At 39.5% G+C, this 22,986-nt stretch overlaps 2 protein-coding genes across 5 annotated transcripts; both read right to left on the minus strand.

The window, feature by feature from the left end:
* Positions 1 to 4,591: 4,591 nt before the first annotated feature.
* On the minus strand, positions 4,592 to 14,098 carry ythdf1 (YTH N6-methyladenosine RNA binding protein F1). Of its 4 annotated transcripts, none has more exons than XM_085393242.1 (6): positions 13,146 to 14,098; positions 12,748 to 12,775; positions 12,151 to 12,236; positions 9,267 to 10,880; positions 5,812 to 5,856; positions 4,592 to 5,689 (listed from the first exon to the last, which is right to left on the minus strand). In XM_085393242.1, the coding sequence occupies exons 1-6, from the start codon at positions 13,173 to 13,175 to the stop codon at positions 5,675 to 5,677; spliced, it is 1,818 nt and encodes a 605-aa protein (XP_085249368.1). In that variant the 5' UTR covers positions 13,176 to 14,098; the 3' UTR covers positions 4,592 to 5,674. The 4 variants fall into 4 exon arrangements, with proteins under 4 accessions (XP_085249368.1, XP_085249367.1, XP_085249370.1 ...); XM_085393241.1 differs by having other exon boundaries at positions 12,151 to 12,245; XM_085393244.1 differs by lacking the exon at positions 12,151 to 12,236.
* Positions 14,099 to 14,250: 152 nt separating this feature from the next.
* nkain5 (sodium/potassium transporting ATPase interacting 5) lies at positions 14,251 to 22,685 on the minus strand. The gene is made up of 7 exons (XM_085393245.1): positions 22,440 to 22,685; positions 21,343 to 21,480; positions 19,263 to 19,343; positions 17,484 to 17,681; positions 15,276 to 15,336; positions 15,070 to 15,140; positions 14,251 to 14,978 (listed from the first exon to the last, which is right to left on the minus strand). Exons 1-6 carry the CDS (start codon positions 22,491 to 22,493, stop codon positions 15,085 to 15,087), a joined length of 588 nt encoding a protein of 195 aa, XP_085249371.1. The 5' UTR covers positions 22,494 to 22,685; the 3' UTR covers positions 14,251 to 14,978; positions 15,070 to 15,084.
* Positions 22,686 to 22,986: the final 301 nt, after the last annotated feature.

Genomic DNA, 22,986 nt, shown 5'->3' on the forward strand with positions numbered 1-22,986 from the left:
CCCAAGTGCTCATAGGGCGTCCTCTGATTGATGGTGCCTCTCTCAAATATCGTAAGGGCCACAACACATTAAGGCAGCAGTTGTATTGGTCCTCCCGCTTTAAAGTCAGCTCTCTTCTGATTGGCTGTCCCACACAAACATGAGTTCAAAACAGCAGGTGTGTGGAACATGTTTTCACATCTTGTGTCTGAGATAATTGCTCTCTGTGACATCATAGAGAGCCAGTAGAACAAAACCTGTCTGAAACAGAGTGTTTTTGGTTCAGAAAGTTACCTTAACATTCAATAGCAAAGTAAATTTACCTTTTTATGCTTAAATTTGAGCGGGCACTCTGGACTTCTGGAGGTCAGGAATTAATAAAGCATAACATTCAAGAACTAAAGTTATTTTTAATTGTTCATGAATGCATGTAAATAACTGTAATTTGGCATCTTGATCATAACAGCTATGCACTTTATCATTTTCAGCTATAAATCAGCACTGTAAATCTGAAAATCCACGGATAACCACAATAAATATAACAATATAATATCATATAACTATTGTTTTTGTACTGACCATTGCAAAAATATAAAAATGATTTTGTTAATTACCAATACTGTTAATTTAAGGCAGCTCTGGCATAAACCTTACACTGGGTGGTGATCTAATACATTTAAGTACTGTATGTCAATAAAGAAGAAAGAAAATAAGGCAAAAGATCGTTGGTGACGCAAATATGAAAATCAATAATTCTTGTTGCTGATGAATGAGCTGCACATTATTCTGTTTCTTGTTTAGTGACGTATCTGTGAATGGATCTCACCCGGCGTGTTCAGGCGCCCTCTGCGGTGAGTTTATATATTTCAGCTTCATCGGAACTGGACCATTGTTGCGCTTTTTAATTTCTCTTCCATTTCAGGTTTCATAGATATGATGGACAGTTCTATCTGTCGGTCTGTATCCTGAAAGGGAATCAGACCCTTAAAAATGCACATTGTTGAGTCACTGATAGCCGTTGTTCCTCATGTGTTGCACAAATGCTGCGAAACGGCATATTTTATGTTTTCATTTTTGTAATTTATGCATTTTCGTTATTTATCACAGTCGTGATATTTTCCATTATTTGCATAATTAGAAATGTTGCATTTGTCTATAGGATGTGTGAATGGTTGTCCTCAAGGAGCAGCTTCTTCTGTGATTTTAATGCGGTTACAGCGAAGAAAATACAACTTTATAAACTATTAGATTGAATATATTTAGGGGATGAAGCTGTATAGAGGCTCCTGTGCGGTTAACTGACTCCCAGCGGGTCCGCTTTCAGCACCCTGGTCAGCGCATGCGGATCTTTTCCTGCCCACAGAAATGAAAACATTGCAGTACCGCTCGGCATCGGGTCCATATATTTTATTAACACGCTCTGTAGACGCTTTAATGGGGTCAAACACTTTGCGTCTCATAGCGGATCCACGTCATGACGTTACTGCTTCAGCTGTGAACACCGGGATATGAAAGACGCATGCAAATCAGGACGGGGGCGGTTTTTGCTGTAGAGAAATGTGAAATATCCAGAAAACCGAAAATATCTGTCAGATACTTAAACCTCGGAGTCCGGAGGGCTGACGCAGGTTTTTATTTCCTCTGACTCAAAGCCTGGCTGAGCATCACCAGTGGGCTTGCCCGCCCGCCTCGGACTGTGGACGGCATTGTCTGGCCTGCTTCACCTCCACACATCCATCACTGAGAATAAAACAGGACAGGTGCTGTGTCACGGAATGAAGACGCGCCGGGGACGATGGACTGATAATTCACGGTCGCGCAGGAGGGAAAGAAGACGAAGGCGCGCATTGTGTGATGTGTTTTAATTTATGTTGATGGTTGGTGTGAAATTCAGGTCATATTTTCAAGACATGTAAACGGCGATGCAGAGTGATGGCGCTCAGGCCTGTCGGGTTATTTGTGTGTTTTTTCTGTCTGTGACGGTCAGAAGCTCCAACTTTCCTCGATAAGGGAGCCAGGGTTGCCGCTCCTCGTGTTCACGGCGGACCTTGATTTATTAGCCATACAATTAAGGCACGCGGTGAATGCCAAGAGAGGAATCAAACTCTGCACCATCCCCGCATCATTCACGGAGACGGAGGGCTGCTGAGACAGGAGGGAGCGCATCTGCTGCTTCTCATCCCATCGCTTTTGATCAAAAATTAACCACGAGTAATAGAAAATCATTTAATCTCATTTTCTATCGGTTTAGAAGTATTTTTTTTAAGAACCCGTAACCACAAAATACTCATATTCAGCCTGTCGCTGCTTTCCTATCAGTGAGGATGAATCAGTTCATTACTTTATGTCAATAAAGTCCTCATATGTGTGTTTAACTGTGTTCAGGAGGAAAATAAACACAAACAGCATGACGCAAACTGGTATGAGCTTTGTATTTATTATGTTAAAGAGTACAACAGCTTTATCACTTGATACCTTAACTGAAAACTAATTTTTTAAAAACAACCAAGCAGATAATGAAATAAATTTGAATCACATTGTCCACATTAAGAAAAGATTTTAATGTAATTATACTTCCAGTATTACTATTTACGGGTACTTTCCTTTTCTGAACTACAGCTTAAATAAAAACACTGATTTTTGTATTTCAGACCATTCATTTTAGAGCTTTTATCACATTATTTCTTTTATTACTTAACGAAATAAAACTCTACTAAGATGTTAGGCTGTAATACTATAGATGACGTTACCTATAGAATGTAAGTATTATGAGTATGAGTATTATGCAAAGATTATAATCCAGTAATCACACATATGATACAGTGATTTAGATTTTTGTATTCTACTCATATAGGATTTACAAGAGTGGTAATAGTTGCCTCAGTAGACCCTGAAATTTGTGACTATTTCCTGCATCTGTATTTTCATCTGATTAAATATTGATTTCTTCATGTTGTTGTTTTTGGGTCCTCTCGTTAAAAAAAATCCTGGAAACACCTCTGCATTCCAGTGATCTTCATGGAGACATCAGATAACAAGCAGCTGATATACTGTAAATAATGTATTTGCTGATTCAAACATGAACTTGTAAAGATCGGAGGTGTGTCTGAAGGAGAAGCTGGGAGTCTTTAGCCAATAAAGCACACCCCATGCAGTCATCCTTTCTGGCTGTAATAATAACCAGACAAAATCACCTTTATGTTGTGTTAAGTAAAACTGGTGCCGGAGGCCATAAACTCGTTAGGAAAGTGTTTACTGAGGTCACAAGTTAAATTTATAATTTTGCTAGACTTTTATGTAACCGGACCTTTTCAAACTACAGATGCTGCCCCCTGCTGTTCATTAGAAAGATGGAAGGTTGAAAGTATTTCTGCTGTGGCTTCAGTTTTGTGACCTGAAAGCTACGCTCATCTTTTACATACAGTCTATGGTCCTAATGGTTATTGAACCATGCTTTTCTGATTTCCCACAGCACCACCTATGGTTCCTCTGTGCCTCTGTTCTGGTCAGTAAAGCCACTAAGCTCTTTTCCTCGCTACCTGAAATCATGGGCTGAGTTAGAAGCAGGGAGCTAAAACACCTTGTTTCAGAGGGTGAACTGAAGAGCTAATGCTCAATATAAGATAAGGACTATTTAAAACTGAATGATGCAAAGCTAGCATCGAATAAATAAATATTTGCAATTAATTATTTTAATCAACATTTTATAAAATGGAATTCCTCCAGAAAACAATCAATGCAACAAGCAAGTCTCTACACTTGGAAGCTTCTTCTTAACACTTTTTTTGTTTTTGCTATTCCTAAGTCAAAACTTCGAGTTAGTAAAAATATCAGAGAAAGTTGAGATGTCAAAAATATAGTCAAAAATTTTAAATAATATAAGAAGTTTTCACTTAACTGTGCCAGGAGAAAAAGTTTTTGTTTTGGTGGAAACAAGCATCCATACTATACTTTCTGTTCTCAAACTTGTCACATGTGCCTGTTTCAGCTGGAGGTCACTTCCTGTTAAAGAAGAGTTCTTTCTTCCTACCGTCACCATGATCAGTGACTGAGAACCTCAACTGGAGACGTGCCGTATCGATCTCTGAGACGTTCTAATTTTGTCCGCGAAGCTTTTGTGGCAACTTTTTTTATTTTTCAGAAACAAACTTCCTTGAATGGTCATAAAAACAGAAACACAAACAACAGATAAGTATGTCTTTAATAATGAATATGATCAAATCTAAGAATGTGATAGTGACCTCTGATACAATAGATATTTAATTCAAGGGTGACTTAAAACTTTTTTTTGCATAAATTTTCTATATTCCAATACCATTATATAATTCTGATTGCTCCACAGTCCCTCTCTTTTTCTTCCACTCGCACACACACACACCCACACCCACGCACACACCCACATCCACACACAATACAGCAAGCAATTAAAAAAAGAAAATAACAAAAAAAAAGTCACAAACATATACCATATAGGCTAGTCTCTGCGTTTTCATACACTTGACAATAAATCAGTTAAGTATAATGCTACAGTTAAACATTTTGAGGCGATCTCAGTTAGAAATGCCAGTACATTAAAGCTTACATTTTCCGAGGATGAAGGTTATAGTGATGGAAATGATGAAAAGATTATTATAATGTTAAGAAAGAACAAATAAAACTAAACGACGGGCCTGGCTTGAGTTCTAAAAGCAGTGCATGCTACATTGCCCAGAATTTCATAAACAGAGAAAGGGGAAAGAAAGCAGATCCTGTGTTGATTAAAAAAAAAAAAAATCAACTTAAACAGTATTATTTGAATTTCCATCGTTAAAGTGAGAGCAGGACCACCTTTACGAGCGTTTGATCTTCAGACTTATTTTCCCTGAATCTCTAGCTTGAAAAAATAAATAAATAAATTGAGGTACAGTACTGGAAATAAAAAATATTCCACACTACCGCTGCAAAGAAACGTTACGGCTCCACCCTGTAATGACAAAATCGCACATTTTCTCAACATTACGTTAAACCTGGTGATACATCCTTCAATATATTCTTATAATATTAATGCCTTCTAATGCCACCACCTTTGCACAATTATGTCTATGCATATAGAAACCTTCAGAGACCCCTCACATGAGGGGAAAAAAAAAAAAAAAAACAGAAGGAGGAGGAGGAGGGGGCATGATAGAAGTCATTATTTTGTCTTATGATAATACAAAATACAACTGGCCACATACAGATAGCAGACATTTGTCAATAAAGTTGTTGTTCACTCATTAAGATAAAGCAATACAAGCACTTAACATTTCTCCAACACACAAACCACAAAGTGAACAGTCACTGAATATCAGCAGCATGTTGTCGAGAGATTTTTCCAAACAGACGTGCAGATATTTAGAATTAGTTACCAATTTCAGATGTTCGAGGGTAGCGATAGAGATTTATAAGGCTAAAAAATACAGAAAAAACAAGAAAATAGATATTATTGAAGCGATTCATCTGGTGGAACGAGCTTCATCCCTGCACGCATATTGAAGACTGGAACCGGTGGCTCAAATAGTTTGGTCGCAAAAATTAAATAGAAAAAAAAATATTCGTTTTCAGATATTTTTTTTTGTGTTTGTTGGTGTCCTTGTGTTTTCTTTTTAAACCTAGATTTCAGCATGTCCATTCAAACACAACCGTCGGCTGAGCTTTCAGAAGAGATTTCTATAGCTTACTTCTGACGGTCCTGAAAGAGAGAATTAAAAAAAACAAAAAACAAACGAATCGTTATCCATGTTTCTACAGAATTCATATTCTCATTCCAACTTTACCCCCACCTGAGAGAGAAAGAAGTAAGATAAGCTTTACCTGATCGATTCGGGATCGACTCTGTATTGAGGCAGGCTCGTAGCTCTGTTAGAAAAAAACACATGAAGACTTAATGAAGTTCTCAGCAGAGAATTATGCTAGGAAGCATCTCCTCAGTCACACTGGAGTAGAAATCTCCTCACGACTAGAAAAATTCAGTAGTTGCTTGGTGATTTACGGTCAGCAACCAGTTGCAAGTAGTCTGGATGCCCAGAGGTTCAGGATGATGAACCGCTGGGCAACCAATTTCAATCACAAGAAGTTCCCTTTACTTCATTAGAAGTGCTCATCTGGTGGCAGGCAGCCTGTCTCCAAACAATTGCAACCACTCAGAGAGATTGTTGAATGTTTGCAAACAATTGCTGTCTGTTTATAGACGCACACAGGTTGCCTACATGTTACAATCAATCTGAGTCTTGACTGCAACGTAGTTGTTTGCAGTAGAAGACTTTGAATCAGCTGGTTTAGCTCTGGTTGTATTCCTATAAAAATGCAAAGTCACCAAACACCTGTGTCATTATGCAGTTAAATCGCTGTGCTTGACCTCACCCAACTGAGACCAGCACACCGACTCTCTCATTGATTTTTAAATCACCATCTCGAGGCACCAAAGTTGCTTTGAAGACAGCAGTTACTGTAAGTACTGCAGACTTAGTGCGAGTCTTCAGAGTACGCTTATCGCAATGGGTGGCAATAATTTTGGTAGTGTTGGGATCTCCAACCACTGTTTTCACTAGTGGGACTGTAGCATAAATGCTATAAATTTTGCAACAAAACTTTTATTTAAAATATAATTACCACGCAATAGGTATTATGATCCACAATAAAAACCAGGAAAAACCATGAATCTTTACAGCATAATTTACGCAATACATAATAATAGGCTTGTGCGTGACTAGTTTATCAGTGGGCTGATAAACTAGTGACAAACTAACTGTGGACACAGGTGGAAGCCTCATGGCTGAGTAGTCGTTCCAGTTATACTTTTTTGAAGTACACCGCCTGAGGTGCATGCAAATCCCCATGGTCACACACAAAAAAACCCAAAACAAAAAAAAAACATTGATATCCACATGAAATCTTGCGCTCACCATCTGATGATGAAATTTATATAAACTGGGACTCGGGTGAACAGGGAAGTATAAATGAGGTTTAACCAAGAGCAACAGGTCTCCATTCACACCCACAACCATTTCAGAATCACCACTTAACCTACTATACATGTCTTTTTGTATTTTTCTCATCTATGACACAACTCATGATGAGCTGCATCTGTAGCCACCAAAAGACAACATCAATCAGTATAGATAAATGCACCTGTGCTTCAAACCTTAATAGTTTATCAACCAACTCACAAATCAAGCTTGATTAGTGTTAGCTGATAACTCAGCATGCAACTTTCTAAATATGGTCACTTCTGACTTGTTCCTGATGACTTAATGGGCTCAGTTACTAGTTTCAGGTAATATTATGTGGCTATGTCCATCTTTATATAAAGTCTATGGTTAGTTAACATAAATAACTCCATATAAGGCAACATCATAAATCAGGTCAAGTACACGTTTTGTGCACCTTGTTGTAAGACATTAAGAGTCGGTTAAGGTGCACAAGGTTCAAGGTTCAAGGTCCTTGAACCTTGAGCACCTTGTTGTAAGACATTAAGAGTCGGTTTCGCAGTCGGTGATTGAACGCAGTCCTAATCTAAAAAGAAAATTCAATGTCGACTACAATAGGAAGTTGTATTTAGTCTAGGATTAGGCATAATCCATGTGTAAGAAAGTAAGTCTACAATAGGATTATGGTAGGGGTGTTGTAGTTTTTATCTGAAGCAGTTTTTACACCTGAACCTCAGACACCGTCACCAGAATCAGGTCTGAGCGTTGTGCAGAGCTGTCCTTTCTCACAAGCAGCACACAGCAGGAAATAACCTGCGTCAGATGGGTTCTCACTGCTGGAAATACTATTTTTGGTTTAGGCAAGAGAGCTGACTGAACAGAGCGTGCAGGAGGCAGAACACATGACGCCCACTCGCTTGTTGTGAATTCACAGGACAGTTACCTGCATTGTTCTCAAACAGGCACTATCAGACATCACGCAGACCTGGAACTATGAAGCTGGCAGGTTTAAAACCGTTTGATGCCTGATCTGACTGCAGTTGCACAGGTTCTACTGCTGCTCGATTATGGAAAAAAAATCCCAAATTTTCTAGTCAATTTTTACACCCGTGAGGAACACCTGTCAAGAAAACTAAAGACAAAAACTGTATTTTTATAAAGAAAGAAATCCTGTTTCTCACTCACTGCATGTACCCACAGGCTCGAGTATGGTGATACTGTTTATGTGCGCGCTTCTTTGGCCACTTTGAGCCTTCTCACTCTGCACTGCATCACTGGGAGACAAAAGTGAGATGGTCTTCTTTAAATAGCAGATGACAGCAACAATGTCTGATGTTTCCATGCAAGGTTGTGCTGCAAAGATTACCTGGTCGCATGTGCTCTTTGTTTAAAACACAGCACTTGCAGTGCCCAGAGGGCAGTTAAATATTACCTGTACCCTTATTTTCACACAGATTATTTATATGTATCTGTCACAGCTATTGTAGGTGCTGTTCTTAATTTGCACATTAACGAATAATGTGTTGCTGTATCTGTCTGTCTTAAACTGTCTTGAACTAAATAATGTAACTCTTTTGTGCACCTCAATGAGAGAAGGTCTTTAAATAAAGGATTTATTAATGAGCACGGTGGCACGGTGGTTAGCACTGTTGCCGCACAGCAAGAAGGTCCTGAGTTCAATTCCACCATCAGGCCGGGGTCCTTCTGTGTGGAGTTTGCATGTTCTCCCCGTGTTTGCGTGGGTTCTCTCCGGGTACTCCGGCTTCCTCCCACCGTCCAAAGACATGCAACTTGTGGGGATAGGTTAATTGGATAATCCAAATTGCCACTAGGTGTGAATGTGCGAGTGAATGTGAGTGCGAATGGTTGTCTGTCCCTATGTGTTGGCCCTGCGACAGACTGGCGACCTGTCCAGGGTGTACCCCGCCTCTCGCCCTATGACAGCTGGGATAGGCTCCAGCGCCCCCCGCGACCCTGAAAAGGATAAGCGGAAGCGAATGGATGGATGGATTTATTAATGATAGTACTGAGATCGTGATTATTCATTATGATTTCCCACTTTGAAAACATGGATTTAAATAGCGGCTTTATTACCTTCTTGATTATCTTGATTTGCTAATCACAAGAAATTAAAATCGGATCAATTGCGAAGCTCTAGTAACACACAGGACATGCTGTAGAGCATGTGTGCAAACAAAAGTGAAAAGCAAGGGTCCAAAGAAGATATTTTAGTAGAAATGTGAACAAAACATTCTTCCCCCACATTAACTTTTTTCATACAGCAGCAGCAAAACCTTAACAGATTCATTCATTTGTATTTAATATCAAAGACATGTCTACCTTTTTCACCACCTCCTCTTCCTCTTGCTTCTTCTCGTAGTGGGAAAAGTCATCGAAGATGGAGGTGGTGTGTTTGTACTGGGCAATAATCTTGAGCACCTGCTTTGCTTTTTCCAGAGGAACCTCTTGAGTGTCACGTGAGTTGGTGACCGGCTTGTTGTCGTTGTTTTCCAGGCGGATGTGGCGCAGCTGGCTATTAGGCACGTCCTTAACAAACAACCAGTTCACATCAAACTTGCCCTTCCACTTGTCCTGCGCCCACACACCTGCGCTGGTGCCGTAGTCCACCGGCGAGCGCATCTCCGCCACGCCGCAGAAATGCCCGCTGCCATTGACGCTGAACAGCAAGTAGACGGGCCCTTTAGAGTTCATGGCTCTGTAGGCTGAGTCTAGGCGCTTGTTGCCGTGCTCTGTGCTGCACCAGATGGAGTACTTGATGGAGCGGTGGATGTCGTCCTCGGAGTAGCTTTTAATGATAAACACGCGGCCGTTTTTCAGGTTCCAGTCAAACTCCTTGGGGTTGTAGCTATGGGCCGCTCTCAGTTTCTCCAGCACAGGGTGGGACTCTGATCCCAGGTCTGGAGGCCCCACCCCACCCCCTCCATTACCAACACCACCGCCGTTGGAGGAGCCGCTGCTGTCCAAGCTTCCTCCACCGTAGCACAAGTTGCGGTTGCGTGGGGCTACCCAGCGGGTCTGAGGTGTGGGAGCAGAGTTGTGGTTCTGGTAAGAATGAGGCGGAGGCGGACCCTGCAGGGTCATCTGCTGCACCAGGGACTGGGCAGAATGCAGGGATTGCTGAAGGGGAGGCAAGAGACTGGGAGCATGGGAGTGAAGCTGGGGCTGGTGCTGTTGGTGGTGGTGGGGTAAAGGAGGGGCCATCTTGGTCACAGTCCCTTTATTGTCCCACGTATCAATGTCCATGCTGTGTTTGATGGGAGGTGGAGGCAGAGGTCCTCCGACTATAGGAGGCTTGTTCTTGGTCTTTTGTTGCTGCAGCTTGGCAGGTTTACTAGCGATTGCAGCCCACGATGTCGGCTTCGGAGGGGGCATTCCCATTGGTGTGCCACCGTTGCCTGTGGCAACAGCAGCCGCTACACTGCCGCTGCCACCGATCACGGAGCCTGCACTCTTCACACCTGAGCCACTTCCAGTCACGTCCCCGCCTATTTTGAGGCCCAACATGCCCTGCTCTATGCTGTTCATACCTGGGGCCTTGCTTAGGGTGTCACTATGGAAACCTGTCTGGCCATCAGGGACTAAGGTGCCTCCAAGTGAGCTTGGTGGGTAGCTGTAGCTCCCCCCGTAGGCTGAGCTCTGAGTCTGCTGTCCCTGAGAACCACTGGTGCCCCAGGCAGAGAACGCTGGATTCTCTGGGAAGAAGTTAAACCTGTGAGGGTAGATGCTGCTGCTGAGCCCGCCCGGCTGCCCAAACACCGTGTCGTGCATGAAGTGGTGGTCTCCATTGCTGAGCGGGGCATAGGGTGTCAAGTAGGGAATCGGTGGATCACCTCCTGTAGACCAAGGAGCCTCACTGAGAGGATAAGGAAATCCAATAGAGGGGGCATAGTAGCTGGACAGGTAAGGGTCTGTCATGGACTGATAACTGTTATTCTGCAAAAAGAAACAGAAAAAGATCCTTTTAACAAAATCAAAGTAAATGTTTTGCTCTTTCACCCTTTTCTCCACACTCCACTGTCCCCTACACCTTACACTCTGTTATACTGAACCGCTTTAATCACCTGATAATTGTCGTGCTGATTCCACTCCATTTAGTACGCCTTTTAGTAAGGTACTTTATTTTGCTTTGTTGAATTTGAGATATTTTACTTTCCTCTTCTCAACTTGACTCACGGATGCAATCATGACTCATACGTGATAATAGGAAACACCACTTATAAACCCACAGGTCACGCTGTTGAACAAAGCAAACATTATGTCACAAAACAAACCAGCATCCTCCTCTGTCACGCCAACTTTCTGCATGTCCTCCGTCACTACATTCTCTTTCTTTTACTGTCTTCTTCGTCTTTTCCTCCTGCTCCATATTCAGAACCCATCTATCCAGTCTACCCACAATCCCTCTACTGCACATGTCCAAAAACCATCTCAACTTTGCCTCTATAACTTTGTCTCTGAACCAATCAACCAGAGGTGTCCCTCTATTCAATTCCAATGAAAACCTTACTTAATGACACCACTGAACAGCATGATGGGAAGAAAATATGCTAATCAAGGCTAACTGGCGATTTTACCCAGAGACAGAACAATTTATGCCACAAAGTTGGGAAGAATAATTTCAAATGGTTTTTATTTGAAAGCTGCATTTAAACATTAATGCTAATGAGCTAAACAATCATTGTTTAAAGACAGCAGCCCAAAAAAATTATATTAGTTTTGACTGTATAGTCCAAATACTATTTTTAGGTATGAGAGTCTAAGATCAGACTTTTTGTTCCTTTGGTCGTGCTGTTTCATTTTATTTTATTTCTTTTTTAATGATGACATTAAAGAGTTTTATATTTTTTTATAATGTTAACAAAATTCACCAGATTTTTTGGTCATACTGCCCAGCGCTACACTGATTCAAAGTTATAAGAGGATAAACCTTAAAATCCTAAAATCATTTTATTTATAAGGTCTCCAAAAAGTTAAAAGAAACAGTGACCCCACTGTTTTCCCTTTCAACAGATCGAACATGCATATGTGCGCACATGTATATTTAACCAATGTGATCATATGTTAATTCTTTTACTTCCTAAAACTCAAAGACTAGTTTGGTTATATTACATTGTTATTATTCAGTGCTTTCCATCTCATCACTACTTTTGAGCTGCTGTAACAGGTGAATTCCCCCCTGTGGGATTCAATAAAGTTTTCCTACCTGACTGGACTGGCCGGTAAGATAGGGCTCAAAGTCATTATCATGGACAGCATCCTTCTGATGGAGGGAGCCATTCTGCACCGAAACTGAAAAGGCTGCAATAAATAGAATCAAAGCTGCACACGGGAACTTATACACACACTTTGAAAGAAAAAAAAAAACAAAGCTAAAAAAAAAGAAAAATACCCGTTTTTAATATTATGACACCTCATGATATATTCACATTGCAGTTAATAATGATACAAACTAAACACCAGCATGTATTCACTCTAAATGTACAAATAGGTTTCCAAAAGATGTGCACTTTGTGCTACACAGCTGTAGACAAATGAGAGGAGGTCAACGTGAATGATGAGTACCGAGAATTAAAATTGATTTTTCTGTCTTCCTGATTGATAAATATAGCATTTAGGAGCTGACCTTTTGAAATATGTGAGGTACCTTAATTTTAAAAGATTTTTGCAGTGGTTATCACTATTACAAACCGCTACAGAAACATGTTCCATATTAGGTGGTGATGCACTCAGTAATAAGCCTGCCAGGCCAGTTTGTCCCCCTCTAGATACAGAAAACATCTAGAGATCCATCATCTCTTACCTTTGCTTGCATCTTGTCCTTTCGATGTCTTATCAGTCGTTTTGGGAGGATGAAAAAAAAGAGAGAGAGAGCTTGTGTGGGTCACGACTGGAAAATTCAGAGCATTAAGACATCACCCTAGCCTCACACTGAGATGTATTCAGACATTTCCTCCGAAAAACCTCACTGACACATAAAAAGCATCAGCGCTCGGCGATGTGGTATGTTAGGGCCACTCTGATACCCACTGGGAGCTGTGGTCCAGGCCTTGGTTTGTTACCAGCAGTGAGTAGTTTTCCAGCTATCCTTAGCTTGCAGCGGGGGCATCGTCTCCAGAGAGGGGTGCACACCATGCTCATCTCTCCTTCCTGCAGAAATATAAACCCGAAGCTGAAGGTATCCCCCTGTTTGCTGCTTACCTGAGGGTCAATGCTAGCGGCAGACATCATTCATTCACCAGGTGCTGTGTTAGACTGGAGCTCCGATGAGACGTGCCGTGTGTAAGCTGCACACTCCGCGGTGTGGAGAGGCTATTAGCCGGAGAAGCTGGCTGCTTGCTCTGCGTTACTTTGCTGCTAACAGTTAAACAGAGTTAGCAGCAGCTTTTAGCCGGTGTCTCTACTCGACCCGGACTGTTTGCTCCTCGTAGCCCTGCTGGCACTCCGCGCTGCCCTGTCCACATTAATCCAGCGGGGCTGCGATCCGCTCCGACCCCCCTCTCTGCTAAATTAAAACCCAACCAGCCTCGGTGGCCCTGCTTCACTTGCCCCAAACGGCAGCTTCATCCGGGGTCTGCGGGGCGGAAATGACGCCGCTAATGTGAAAAACGCGTCCAAGGCTACCTAGCAGCAGAAGTAGCAGAGCGAGCTCATGTCATTAATTTCATTTTTTTTAATTAAAAATAAATTAATTGATTAAATCATTTCTTAAAGGTATGGAATCTAATTCTAATTACGGCTTTTTAAGAAAACATTTTTTCTAGGAATGGAAGTTTTTTTTCTGCCACCGATTTTTTTTAAAACTTACTAATCATAGGTCAAAAATTAAGTTAATTTAAATAAAAAAATTTCTCAGAAGTTATTTGGATTTTTCTCGGACGTTTTTAGTTAAGTCGAACCATTTGAGATAATGCTACGGGATCCTGAAATATGCATGACAAAAATGTTTCTGTAGGTCCAAATTTTGGGGATAAATAAATCAGTATATCTTATCTTTAAACACAAAATATATCAAAATAACCTAAATAAGTGGAACAGTATAAACTGTAGCTCAATAAAATACAATCCAGTATGACAAAAGAAATCTCTTAAGGGGAAAAAATATTTGAAAGCAAACAACAAATAAATAAATAAAAAATCAACTGAAAATGGTCCAAGAACACTATACTATAACACTATGTTTAATAATAATAATTTCCAAAATATGGGACGAATAATCAAATTACAGTCACTTACATTCATAATGCTTTTTTGTGCAGTAGTGGTACAAAATCATCTAAAGTAAATGACAACATTGCTATATTACTTTATTTTTTACTCTTTCTTTTATTACTGTTTGGTAGTTTGGTGATAAATGAAACATATTTTATAAGTTCACATAATTAATTTTAAATGTAGCTAGCATTTAAAGCTGTCAGTGTAACAAGTGCAACATTTTTTTTTAATCTAAACTGTACACGAGACAAAATTGCACACAAAGAAATGTAATCTTAAGTAATGTACAGTACTTGAGTAAATGTACTTACATTTTACTAATGGAGGTAAAACTGTATATGAATGAATAAACATTAGATGAACATTAGCAGTAATCCACTATAAGGCAAATTGTGGACACAGTTTATTCCACTGACTGATGACACACATTATACACGTTGGGGTCCTCCCTTCTTCTAATTGAAATTACACATAATAATAATTTGTACATTTTATGAAACATCAGAAAGAACACCAGCTGCATATGTACAAATTTAGAACCACAGTATTCTGTCAGACAGCCGAACCTACAAACAGTCTTTCACATACATGCTGAGAGGTAGCGTTACTACTGGATAAAACTAGAAAATATCAACATGCAATAGACTGGAGACTCCTCTTTTGAATCAGGCCACAGTGTGAGAAATGTACACAGTGAGATTCGGCATCTCTGTGTGAGTGTTATTGACCATGTCAGAGATGACGCACTATCAGACTCTGCAGAGTTGTTTGATCTTCTTCTTAGTTCCTTCTCAGCTTTTCACTTTTTTTATTTATAATCTAAAAAACAAAAAACATAGGAAATACATTGTGCAGCAGAGGATGGGCCTAGCTTAGCTTACATGAGTGCAAACAAATGTGGGCTACTTACCAATGGATTGTAACACTAGAAAAGCAACTTAGAGGGTTTGGATGGATGGTGAAACTCACCAATGAAGTTAACTAAAATAAACATAAAACAAAATGAATGAAAGGCGTGCATAAACATGCCGTTTCTTTGTAATGGATTGTTATCCAATAAATTAGATAATGTAAGAAAATGAGATTGTATTTGACACTGATCAGGAGGACACTTACAGCTGTCATCCTCTTCTGAAAATGTGCTGGCCACATAGCAGGCGTAAACAAATCCCGGGAGCTGTAGGATTATCACAAAAGCATAAGAAAAGAACAGCATATTTTAAAATCTTCTGTCTTTTAATATTAACGCAAAACACAAAGCAGACAGTAGACTTTGCTGACAGCGAAAGATTTTATGAGTTAGTGGGAAAAAAAAACATGTAAATAATAACTTACCTCTTAATTCCAGTTAGCTATCTTATTTGCATTCCTACTCAGAGAAACTGTCTGTAGATGTACTCTTAAAATATTACACAAGAAATTGTTTTAGATATTAATGGTTTAAAATCTCTGCACACCTGAATGAACAACAGGTGCGTAGGAAGAAAGAATTAGTATTGAAAAGATTCATTGTAACCTCTGCACTACGTCTTGCTTGCCATGACTTTATTAAATCAAAACCTTTTTCTCCAACTGACGTTCATCAGCTAGAAGAAATTTTCACATAAGGACTCAAACACAGTTTAATATACATGTTCACCAGCATACACCTTAAGGCGATTTATACTGTACGGTAAGGACCCCACAATAATACAGAGAAAATATCAACCAATCACATGACATCATGTGACCAAGTCTTCAGTTTAATAGTGATTGGGTCTTCAATATATGGAGTACAATCAAAAAGTTGCCATTGAGCTGCCAGAAATTTGGCTATTCTTAACTTTCTACCTTTATGTTCTATTAGGACCACTTGCTCGTGCATTTTAATGATTTTTAGCATGCACCTCAAAATAGCATCCACTGTTTGCATCAACTTTTATGTTTATCACTGCTAATACTCCTGATACTCAGAGAGGAAAGAGCAGCATTCAGTGGAACAGTTATGTTTCAAAGTGTGAAGGAAGCACAGACATGAGTATACTGGTCATTTTCATGATATTCATAAAGGTTTTGACCCATGAATGCACCCTGCAGTTTCAGACTGTTGTGTAGATTTATGCTTTAGTCCCCTGAGGTGTTTGAGGCTTTCATGCCTGCTCACAGGACACTGAAGACTTAATCTTTGTCCACCTGCTCTACTTGCAAGTACAGCTTCTTGCAATTCTACAGTATCTCCTTCATCAACATGAAATTTAAGTTGAGCACAGAAGGAGATCACAAATGCACAAGTGCAAGTGGCCAAAATAGGAATGTGTGAGGACATTACTAGAAGTGAAGATCTACCAAAATCAAATCAGAACTATATTTTTCTTTTTATCAATTAAATTAAGGCACTTGTAATAGAGTCCAGAACACCACAACCAACTACTGGTATTTCAAAAACACAACCTTTCCTAATCATAAGCAAACCTGAAAAACACGCTTTATAAAAGCAGAATTTATGGCAGAGCTGCTGTGTTGAGTGTATTTAGCATATGCAATACTTTGTGTAAGGAAGTAGGCCTTCATCAGGGTCCCCTAATGAAGGCCACAAGCCAAACCATGTTGGTCACTTAATAAAGATTTCTATTACTTTAAGTGTTGCTGGAGTCTCCACGACATCTGATATCAAACAGACTCAACCGTCAATTTTTTTATATTCTGTTTGAAGTGAATAATTAAAACTACTTTTAGTCACGTAAATTAACCCAGTGTTGACCAGAGAAATGAAGTGCTGTATAAAAAAGACATAAATATAGATTCATTAATTGAACAAAATTGAAATAAATCACACCCAGCAGATTGAACTGGCTTCAAAATGTTTTCAAAAACAGGACCTAATATCGCAGTAATTCACTTTTGTAGATAATACACAAACTGAAAGTGTGTACCAGCTCTCTCTAGTGTGATAATATGATGTTATTCTTAAATATCGGCTCTGTTACTAATCTACAGATTCTGTTGCTAAGCAACAGTTAGTTCCCAGGTGTACTGATGCATGCTTATTACAATTAAAATGACATTAAATAATATATAAATACAGTTATGTCCATATGTTTTGGGGTAATGACACATGTTTTTTTTATTTTTGCCATACTATTTTATTATTTGGTTTTGTTGTCATGGGGTGACATATGCTGATCTTATTTTTATGGATTTCTGGACCAGTGTAGCTCTAATGACATGAAAAGACAGCTTTTCCACTTCACTTTTTAACCAGCCCTTGCTGTGAAGGCGACATCTGGCAATGGTGCCATTTTAAAGTCTTGTTAAATGAAGTGTTGAACAAAACTAAAGACTCACTGATACGAGGAGCTGGATGATGCAGTGCAGGATTTCTATGTACTGGTATTCCAGCCAGCAGCTCAGCACTGTGGTAAGCTCTGGATTTTGCTGGTTCTTCCATCCAGCAGAGGGAAGTCTCTCGCTTTCACATCCCGGCCCATTCTCCTTCCACCAGGAATGATGTGAGGATACACCGAAGGACAGAATATCACCATCCTTAAGGGAGCAAACAGACAGGTGGTAGTTCATTTTGTTAATATTATTAAGCCTGAAAAGCAGCACGATATCCATAAAATTCAGAAAACATAAAAAACTCAATGCAGTACAAATTTTATTCTGACTTTAGTGAAAATGAATCCATGCACTAAGAACCAAGTCTTATTTCACCTAATTTTACTTTTTGTCCTTTTTCTTTATGCACCAGTCACGTAAGAGTGTTGCTACAAGCATATACTTACCAGAAATGTTATTAGGTACACCTTGCCAGTGCTAGGTTGACCTTTGCCTTCAGCCCAGCTTTAATTCTTCATGGCATAACTTTAACAAGTTACTGGAAACATTCCTCAGAGATTTTAGCCCATTTTAACATGATAGCATCACACAGTTGCTGCTTTCATTCTACCACATCCCAAAGGTGCTCTTTTTGTGATCTGTTCACTGTTTAAGTACAGCAAAATGAATTTGAGTTTTGTAATATGGTGCGTTATCCTGCTGGAGGCAGCCATCAGAAGATGTTTACACTGTGGTCATAAAGGGATGGACATGGTCAACACTAATACAGAACCGGTAGGCTGTTATTTATTTATTTAATCAATGGTAAATTGGCAATAAGGGGTCAACGTGTGCCAAAACAAATATCACCCATAACACTACACCATCAGCAACCTGAACCGCTAATACAAGGCAGGATGGATTTATGCCTTCATATTGTTTAACCTAAATTCTGACCCTATTCTGAATGTTTTGGCACAAATAGAGATGGGCAACATTCTTTTAATCTTCTGTTGTCTGGTTTTGGTAAGCCTGTGTGAATTTTACCCACATTTTCTAGTTCTTAGCTGACAAGAAAGACACCTGGTGTGGTCTTCTGCTTCAAGGTTCCACATGCTGTTCATTCAGAGATGCTCTTCTGCATATGTTGGTTGTAACAAGTGGTTATTTAAGTATCTGTTGCCCTTGTACCAGCTCAAAGCAGTCTGCTTATTCTCCTCTGACCATATTGTCTTGACCATGTCTACATGTGTACATACATTGAGTTGCTGTGATGTAACTAGCTGATGAGACTTGCATTGCTACATCTTCAAATTGATATAACAGAGTAACACTAATATATATTGCATAACTGTAGTGATCCAGTTATGAAAACACTACACAGGGATGATTTGCAGGAGAAATGCCTAAGAAATGTTTTACTCGACCAAATGTTACATTTTAAATCAGTGAACAGAATCCAACCATCATTAAAATTAAAATACAGCATTGTTTGTATTCGGGGAGCTAAGACAAGATTGAATGACTGACTTGAAAATTATTCTGAACAGTTTTATTTTTAACATTTGTCGTCATTTCCCTAAATTATAATTAGGGTTTGGTCTTCCCGAGTGCAGACAGTGTACATAAACAACTTAACGAGACTTGTTTGCGGCTGAGGATAGGCACATTGCTGTAAGGTGTCTGTCACTCTGAGTCTGTAATTGGAGGCAGATCTTGAAAAGAGTGACATGGACAGAGCTGAACATTGTATTTAGGAGCTCTTGGTCCCTAATTACCTGACACGTACGTGACCATTAAAGTTACCTTTGAAAGCCCTCCCAAATCCAGGTAGAGACAGCTCACAAAGACATTCCAGCCAACCCACAACAACGTCCACAGCAGGTACTGAGAAAATAGAAGCACAGAATTACACTGGGAATGACAGCATGGACTGAGGTTGAGGTTGGCTGGGCTGAGATGTAGTGAAATATATATAATATATATATATATCACTATATAATAAAATGTATATTTTTTCCTGTTAAATACAGTAAAGTTATACTACCATGACATATTCAGCATAATCCAGATCAACCCAGCTCACTGCTGCTTGGTGTTATTATACTACTCAGCTTTCTTACAAACTTAACATGAGATGGTTTTGGTCACAAACACCATACCATACACTACCAGCACAGTTAATGCTGCATAGCACAGGGAGCTGCTTTTTTCCACTGACTACCTGATATTTTGTGGGGCTTTTTTAAAATGCGTTTCATTATGTTTTTTTAATGTCTTACCCTTTTTTGTCATACATTAGATGGAAAACAAAGGCTGAAAACCTCTGTCTGTGCAGAAAATACTGATCATTTTAGTGCTTAGCTTGGTACAATGACATGAAAATGGGAGAAAATAGCCTAGATGGCACTTCAATCTGCACTAAACAAACTGCATCTTGTTTTTGTAATTCTCGCAAAAAGGAAGTGTAAAAGCCATTTTTAGTGGTTTTTTCTAGTATGTTGTTTTCTAGTAGGACTCGTTTTGGTTATTGGCTGTGACTGTGTATAAAAGATGAGTATAGCTACAGTTGCATTACCCATTTGTTTCTGGACTGCATCTTGAAGCATCTGGCTGCTGTTATATTGTTTTTTAGAGCTAGAATTAAAACATATTTTAATGAGAAGAGCAAAGTCATCAGCAAGATAACCATTAAATATCACTGTTTATCATACATATATATATGTATATATGTATGTATGTATGTATACATATATAAGATAATATTGTGAATAACTGTGCAATTGTTCTTTTTGCAAAGCTTTTCTCAGTTCTGGCTGGTGGATTATCTCTTTGTGTTCGTACACTTATGCTTGAGTGCAATTTATTACTGAACTAAAGCATAAACTAAAATCAAAATAGATGAGTTATAAATAACTGATACACACTGCAGTTGTTATGAAAAGGGGAAAATACCTATAGGGACATTTTTTAACTTTTAGGCTTTAAATACATCAATAAAAACATTTTAATATGGAAGTCAAAGGGGATTGATATGCTTTTGGAGTCAGCGTCTAGTGGTCATTGGAGGAACTTCAGCCTTTGCACAACTGAATTTTTCAGCCCTGGAAGTGGCCACTCATATATATCTCACATATAACCAGCACTGGCATAATAGAGAGGCCTCAGCAGTTCAGACGAGACCAATAATGTCACTGTGCCCACTCAGCTGATCTCTCCTGATATACTTCAGCTGTAAGTTACACTGATTCATAACAGTTTGGTAATGAAAAACTTAAACACCCATAAGACAGATATGTTTCTGCAGTGCTAGCACAATTTAATTATTTGGTTCAGAGTATCTTACTGTTTCTGCAGCAATTGTGGCAACCAGTATGACAAAGGAGCACACTGAGCGGACAGGGCATGTGCAGGTCAGATTTTGGAAAGTAGCCCTGATGTCTCTTAAACTAAAAAGAGGTCAGCTTGAGCTGCTTGTTTTAAAGCGCGACCTTTGTGCTGAAGATATTGTGTGCTCACAGTCAGCTGCCCCAGTGTGTGGGGAGTTCATTGACCTGTTTCTGCACCTTGAGAATTTGTCCCTCCTCTTTTCCCTCCTGCATTGCCCCTGAAATATAAGACAGATAATTTTGCACTCTTCTGACTCCTCTGTCAAAGTTGGTTGCCTTCTAGTTCACATGGTCTGCTGCCAACTCCGGATATAACATATGATTTAAGTAGCTGTGGAGATGCTGGTAAGTCTAAATAAAGTTAGCAGTCATTATATTGAGCCTGACTACTGTGTATTCACAGTACTGATCTTCTTGATGGGAAGCTTGAATGAACTTTTTTATGACAAACCAAAAACAGCTGTTTCTTATGAGACAACACTCAGTATTAGACTTACCATTATAACGTAGCGTGATCTGTACTGGACTGCACCAAACAGGCCGAGGATGACCATGATGATGTGAAAAAAGTTGATCATGATGGGAGCCCACTGGTAGCCCAGAAAGTCAAACACCTGCCTCTCCAGCGCTGTAATCTGCAGGGCAGAGTTTTAAATGAATTTTAAAACAGCAGTGAGTGTCAGTTGAGCCTATGCTGCCATGGCTTGTTAGACCATGATCTTTGACCTTGTTTTCTTTTTATAAGTTTCCAAGGCAACTGAGCCATGGGAGACAAAGCATTCTCAGGGAAATACAGCTGGTTTATAGTGTCATGTCCTCTGGGGTCACAGTCCCAGTGAGCCATACAGGGGGCAGGGTGGGAAACACAGAGGAGGAGGGCAAAGTGGGAGCAGCCCTTTATTGTGGTGGTGGGCGGTCACTGCTATTCTCCACCTTCAACTAAAATTGCCCGCTACAGAAAATAAATGATTTGCTGCAGTCAACAAGTAGTAGCCTACTATTTTCATTACAGCCTATTCTGCTAATTGTTTGATCTATAAAATGCCATAATGCAGTCATTTTCAACTGGCCGAACCAAAAGTCCCAAATAAATTGACTTTACTGTAACAGAAGCGCTAACAGAAAAAACAAAAAACAAAACGGCAAATAATAAAAGAGCAGTTCGTTTAGGCGTTTCTGCTTTTTAGATTTTACTAGCAAATTTTACTATAATTTAATTTATTACCAACTGTTGCGGTATAATTGAATGACAAACCTGAGTTAATGTGAATGAAAGAACATGCGTAAAACCGTTTAACCTGCTTTTGGTCGCAGTTTGCCTTAAATGGTCTTAAATTTAATATAGTCTTAAAAAAACTGAAGCCTTAAAGCTTAATGCTGCGGAACTTCTTTCACTATAAACAACAAAGAAATGATTCAAGCATAACAGTCATTAACATGCAGTTTTAAATAGCATTTTTACTGTTGTTGTTGTTGTTGTTGTTTTTTTTTTTCTTTTAGGTTGCTTTGAGTTATTAAAGGGGATAGACAGCAGCTGGCCTGATGCCTAAACAGATGTGTTTATGTCGAAGCATCATGTGCGAAAAGCTCTTACCAGCTGCAAACAACACAGGAGGATCAACATGCATCGCGCCGAGCAGCACCCCATCTTCTTCTTCTGCTCCCTGCCCCCGCTGGTTTGATGATGGTGGTTGTGGGGATGCGGATGTGGATAATAAGGATTTTTTTTAATCCGCTCAAACACAACAACCAGACCTGTGAAGCTTCACACCCAGTGGCAGACTCTGTGAGGATAGGTACCTTTACTCCACGAGTAAAACACGGAGGCTGCTGCGCGAAAACTACGGAGAAGGGGGAGGGCAGGCTGATGTATAAAGGGTGAATAGTGCCACACCAAACTTTTATTTATGTTTTTTTGGCAGAAAGTGTCTGTGATGCTCAGTGAAACTAAAGACTGTGTTTTCATCTTTTACTGCTGAATTTATTTCATGTTGCTGTTGGTTTTCAATTCGGTTCAACCTCAACCTTGTAAACTGCACAATATGCCATATGTAGATTATGTGATACAATTGCACATTTATTTGCGTACCTGTGGTATGTTTAGGTAAAATAAAAGTACTACAGATGCTTAGTAAGTATCT

Source organism: Rhamphochromis longiceps, linkage group LG20 (assembly GCF_057381845.1).
Source record: "Rhamphochromis longiceps isolate RC_006_pf linkage group LG20, R_longiceps_female_GT1.1, whole genome shotgun sequence".
NCBI lineage: Eukaryota > Metazoa > Chordata > Actinopteri > Cichliformes > Cichlidae > Rhamphochromis > Rhamphochromis longiceps.

Bases quoted from the DNA above. Each gene is read 5' to 3' on its own strand.
- ythdf1 (XM_085393241.1), bottom strand. From the start codon at position 13,175: ATGATGTCTGCCGCTAGCATTGACCCTCAG. The intron at 12,246-12,747 runs GTAAGAGATGAT...TATTTATTGCAG, and splicing joins AGGACAAGATGCAAGCAAAG to CCTTTTCAGTTTCGGTGCAG. The intron at 10,881-12,150 runs GTAGGAAAACTT...TTCTTTTTGCAG, and splicing joins TTACCGGCCAGTCCAGTCAG to AATAACAGTTATCAGTCCAT.
- nkain5 (XM_085393245.1), bottom strand. From the start codon at position 22,493: ATGGGGTGCTGCTCGGCGCGATGCATGTTGATCCTCCTGTGTTGTTTG. The intron at 21,481-22,439 runs GTAAGAGCTTTT...TCTGCCCTGCAG, and splicing joins TCCTGTGTTGTTTGCAGCTG to ATTACAGCGCTGGAGAGGCA. The intron at 15,141-15,275 runs GTAAGTGTCCTC...TGTTTATTTTAG, and splicing joins TTCAGAAGAGGATGACAGCT to TTAACTTCATTGGTGAGTTT.